The sequence below is a fragment of the Daktulosphaira vitifoliae genome, unplaced genomic scaffold (genome assembly GCF_025091365.1).
Source record: "Daktulosphaira vitifoliae isolate Bord-2020 unplaced genomic scaffold, ASM2509136v1 Scaffold_2, whole genome shotgun sequence".
NCBI classification, from domain to species: Eukaryota; Metazoa; Arthropoda; class Insecta; order Hemiptera; family Phylloxeridae; genus Daktulosphaira; species Daktulosphaira vitifoliae.
Window position 1 is genome coordinate 12,967,532 of NW_026099573.1, and position 5,511 is coordinate 12,973,042.

Sequence of the window (5,511 nt, forward strand, 5' to 3'; positions counted from 1 at the left end):
AACTATTATCAATATTTATTGTTATCAATTATCAGCGCCTGTGACTATTGGTTATTCAAAAGCTTATATTTTGTTTATAGTAGTAATGACACAGACATAACGTACAAATTATTTTTACAAAAAACCCACTAATATCCTAAACACTGAATTTTTAAGTATTTATGCCTTACCATTATAAAAAAATTGTATTACAATACCTACGAGTTACAATACTATTTTACCAAAATGTGATACGCATAGACGTCTGAGCGGGAATTGTGTTGTCATTTGATAACTATTATTATCATTACATATTATTAAAATTTTTCACTGTCTCACACAACCTAGATTTCTAATAAGTGTGTGCGTGGATTATCGGGTCAAGTTTAACAGTGCGATCTCGCGAACCACTCGAATTACCCTTCAGCTCTGTCTATTAGTATACAGTCCATGGTGAAAATTGATACCTTACACCGTCCAATAACAGAACAATGCTCTGATTAGCAACAGCAATGTCAGTGCAACTATTTGCCTGAGCTCAAAAATTCTTCTAATTTAATTTATTTTTAATTCTGCTGTAATATTTAAATATAATAAAATACAAAATAATTACCATAAAAGTATGTTATAATAATTTTAATATATAAGGTAAGAAATTAATATTAATGCAACTTACATATTAAAGTACAAATACTCTTTTAATATGACACCGTTAAAAGTAAAAAAAAAAAAACGAAGAATAACAAAAAAAACATAGGTGTGTGTGTGTTAGTCGCTTACCGCACTCTTAATTATAACTTACTGACCCCTTCATCCAATATATAACTTATAAAGGTTGGTCCACACTTTGTAGTTTAGTCAAATAGCGAGTGATTTACTAACTATTAAACGCTTTAGTAACTAATATTACTTTTTGTAACTGTTCAGACAGTTTACTGTTTTTTAGTCCATTGTAGTCATATTGGTACTGTGAACAAGTGCAGTAAAACATACATTAACGTCATATAAATAATAATTGTAAATATGAATAGTCTACAAAAAAAAAAATTGAATAAAACAATAGGATTTATTGCAATTGCTCTTCTAGAAGAGGTGGAAGATGAACTTTAAAAGTCAAAGAGAATATGGGTTAGAAAATAGACAAAAGAAGGGATATATTGGAAGCAACAAATTGTCTCCTTAAAGAACTGGCATTTGAAGACCCCAAAGAATACTTCGCTACGTTGAAAATGTCTGAAAAATGTTTTAACTCTTATTAACAAAAATGCAACCACGAATTCAAAATATAAAAATTAAATTAGTTTATTTTTAAAAACATTTGTAAATTAAATTTAAAACACTTTTTGACATTGTTAACTTAGGTTTTTATCTTAATAAAAAAAGTCTCTTTTAGCTTCGATGCGAAGCTTAGAAGGTATTAATTTTACTATTTGTTTTTTATTTTTATTTTAATTTTTTTTTTGTCTGTGAACGCTCAATCTCAGCTCTCGTTTGACTGATTTTGATGAACAATAAGTCAAAAGATCACAAATCGTATCTAGTCGAAGACATTACCCTGAAAAATTGAAAAAATTCCCTCTTTCCTCGTAAATAGATGAAATCCCCCAAAAAATTACAAATCTATAAATCGCTAACTTTCGACATTTTTTCAATTTTTTTACTTAAAACTGCCATTATTTTTTTAAAAATAACCGAATCAATATAATTTTTTTTTATAGATACCTTAGATATTTACCCATCAATTAATACATTTTAGTAAACATTTGACCCTTTACCAGCCTACAGAAAGGGTTACAAAATGGCAACTTTTTCACAAAAAATTAACTTTTGAAAGTGTTCCGGAAATACAGACACTTTTATATATATCTTAAATTAAAGCTTATGTAATATACTTTATTTTGAAAAAAAAAATTTGACCTCTGGATTTGTCTTCATGGTGAAAATGACTATAGTATTCAAAAATATGCTATTTTTGTGTTAAAATTCTGGGTTTTGTATTTTATTTTATTTTAAAATATCTAACAAGGGGAGTACATTAATTTTCATAAATATTTACAAATCAAATTAATATAGAATAGAAAAAATTGATAATAGAATAGTTAAACTTATTTACATTTTTTTGATTTTTTTAAGTCGAGAAAAATAACTTTGAAATGTGAACTGGCTTAAATTGCCATTTTTTTAAGTTGAGGGAAACGACGTACGTTTGCTGAGTCGATAACACTAGTATATTACGCATTTGGGGTACAAGGTTCCAACCCGTGTAGTAAGGATTTTTTTTCTTTTTAAGTTAGAATACATTTTTATCTCATTTGATTTTTATCAAATTTCAAGAAAAAATTTCTTATTCATATTAAAATTATTTTACTATATTTTAGGTTTTAGCTTCGATACAAAGCTGAGAAGGTATTTTTTTTGTGACTATCAAATATAATCTCTTCTCTCACTTATTCAATTTTTTTCAACGATATGTCAAATGATTACAATTCGTATCTAGTTAAAGATATTACCCTCAACAATTCTATTTTATCAATTAAACAGTTACTTATCCCATGTTCTCCATACAGATAATTAAAATCATTAATTTCTCATATTTTCAAAATATTTATTGACGAATCAAATTCGATATGATAGATTTAAATTACAAAATTATATCATTTTCTTTGTGATTTATTACATTTTTAACTCTATTTGTGTGTGCCACTACTAGACTATATCATTACAAATTTTTTGGTAACATGTTGCTATATTAATCATTTTTAAAAAAATGATTGTTAGTTTGTCCTGAATTAACAATGAATTTTTTCAATTATAATGAAATATATTAATCTTAACAATTTCATTTTTTTTTATTTAATGGTTTCAATTTCAAATTTGCAAATTGAGCTAAAAGTTATGGTAATAAATTATTTTTTTTATTATAAACTTTCACAAAAATCAACTTTAAAGGATTAAAAAATAGGTTAAATATGTCATTTTCCTTATTTTTAACATATTAATAATGAAAATCAATATTAATTTAAAACAATTTTTTTCTGTAGTAGTACATAAAATAAATATGTATTAAAAATTTATTTGAAATTCACGTCAAATTCTAATTTTTTTGATTATTGATAACGAAATTATCATTTTATTATTTTTGATAACAGTGTTCATGACGTCATGGATCCGAGAGGATTTTACTGCCGAGATACATATTTGACCTATGCTCAAAATGTTGATAATACAAAGTAAACATTATAATCTGAAGTTCTTACACTATATGATACATTTTTTTAAAAATAATTAATGATAATACAAACTTACTACCTATCAATGCTGTGGTCTAAAACATAGTATTAATATTTATTGATATTCGCGTTCATCGATAAACTCAGTGCTCTTCGTGTGTACAACAGCGTTACATCGCATTTATTTTCCCTTATGTATTTTTTTCGCATTAATTTGGCTTCATTGCTTCCTATTGACATCCAGTGACTTGTTACATAACTAAAAGATCTCCGATAAATATTTCATTACACGGTAATTATACATGCTGTCATTTACTATACATTGATGTTTATTAACTATTATTTAACATAATTAAAATATTTATCTATAACTTAGTAAACATGATGTCATTGTATAAACAATCGCTTCTAGAATTATTTTTTCTTTGTGTGTAAGAAAGAATCTGATCTATTATTCGAGTATAGATTTATAGAATAATATGCATATTAATAATTATAGTAAACTAATTACATCAACTATTAAGATATAATTAGTAACTGTAAACTTCTATTTCACGCAATTGGAATTGATGCATATAATGTTATGGTTCGTTTATATTTTTTCATTTAAGTTAAGATAGAGTAAAATGACATTTTTTTAATTTTTATAAGAAAGCAAAATTTATTTTTCTCATAATGATTAAAAATTTAAATACAAATAATCATTATTTCTAAAAAATAACCCTTTTCTATTATAAAGAAATGTACTTTTTTGTATTGATCATATTATCCAAAAAAGCTAGATTTAAAAACAAAAATTTTAAATTAAAATTTACCATACAATTTAATAATTATAAATTTGTTTAAAAAAAAAATTAAAAAGAATGTGCTTACAATTATAACACAATAATTATGATAAATTAGAGTAAAGTTAATAATTATTATAGTTATAATTAATATATTTTCTTACCCTAATTTATTATTTTAAATCTATCAATTATCTTTCTAGGAAATAAATACAACTGTAAACAATGCCTCTATTCTACAGTGTTGTTGCTAGAGGAATGGTAGTACTTGCAAAGCATGCTAATTATCAAGGAAATTTTGGAGAAATTTTAGAAGGTGTTTTAATTCAAATTGGACCAGAAAACAAGAAACAGAGTCTTTTACATGATCGATATCTCTACCATTATATTTGTGAAGATCAAATTATTTATATGTGCATCACTGATGATGTAAGCAATATTAGTCCTTATTCATTAATTTAATGAACTCAAATTATTAATAAATTATTTATTATACTTTATATAAAGGAATTCCAAAGATCAAAAGCATTTTTCTTTTTGAATGAAATAAAGCGTAGATTTCAAGCTACTTATGGTCAACGAGCATACAGTGCTATAGCTTATTCTATGAACTCTGAATTTGCTCTTATACTTGCATCAGAAATGGTAATAAATCGTTAAAACTAAATTACATGATTAATACACAATGTGCATTTTATTCACAGAAAAGATTTTCAAGTCATAGTGAGTATGATACATTATCAAAAGTTCATGGAGAATTGGATGAACTTAAGGACATAATGGTTCGAAATATTGGTATTTATATTTAAATATTTTGTTTCATTGTTTATTTCTATATATTTTTGGCTTACAATAAAAATATTCCAGATAATGTAGCTCTGCGGGGAGAAAAACTTGAGTTATTAGTTAATAAAACTGAAAATTTGTGTTCTCAATCTATGAATTTTCGAGTTCAGAGTCGAACTCTTCAAAGATCTCTTTTTTGGAAAAATGTCAAAATATATGTTATACTTATTCTAATTGGAATTGTAAGTACTTGTTACATTTTCTTTTTTTTTATATAATTCATTAAAATAATAACTATTTTATTAATAAAAAAAACCTAGATTTTCAACTCAAATATAAAAATGAGTTTGTACTGAATATTGAAGTCTTTTTTAAGATTGTGATATATTATAAATAGACAATGGATAAGTGATAATTTTTACATCCAACAATAAAATTTTTTATAACTTTTACTAGCTAAAACTTGTGTTGCAAACCACTTAAAAAAATAATACGTCAAAAGATCACAAATCGTATCTAGTTGAAGACATTACCCTTAAAAATTGAAAAATTTTCCCTCGTTCCCCTCAAATGGGGGAAATATAAAAAAAAATTACAAATTTAAAAATCGGTAAATTTTGTCATTTTTCTCACTTTTTAGCTTCAATGCGAAGCTGAGAAGGTATTGGTTTTACTAAGATGTGTTTTTTTTTTTTTTTTTTGTGTCTGTTTCCCCTTTTTTTCCGCTCTCA

General features: G+C 24.9%; 1 protein-coding gene across 2 annotated transcripts in view; it reads left to right on the forward strand.

Moving 5' to 3' along the window:
- Positions 1-3,198: 3,198 nt before the first annotated feature.
- LOC126900050 (vesicle-associated membrane protein 7) overlaps positions 3,199-5,511 on the forward strand; it is a 5,850-nt gene continuing 3,537 nt past the window's right edge. Inside the window, exons 1-5 of one of the 2 annotated variants that reach the window (XM_050675484.1) lie at positions 3,199-3,501; positions 4,198-4,423; positions 4,502-4,639; positions 4,699-4,789; positions 4,862-5,022. In XM_050675484.1, the coding sequence (XP_050531441.1) occupies positions 4,220-4,423; positions 4,502-4,639; positions 4,699-4,789; positions 4,862-5,022 (594 nt within the window). In that variant the 5' untranslated portion in view covers positions 3,199-3,501; positions 4,198-4,219. Of the gene's footprint in view, positions 3,502-3,640; positions 3,796-4,197; positions 4,424-4,501; positions 4,640-4,698; positions 4,790-4,861; positions 5,023-5,511 lie in introns of those variants that run through there. The other variant, XM_050675485.1, reaches the window with a different exon arrangement.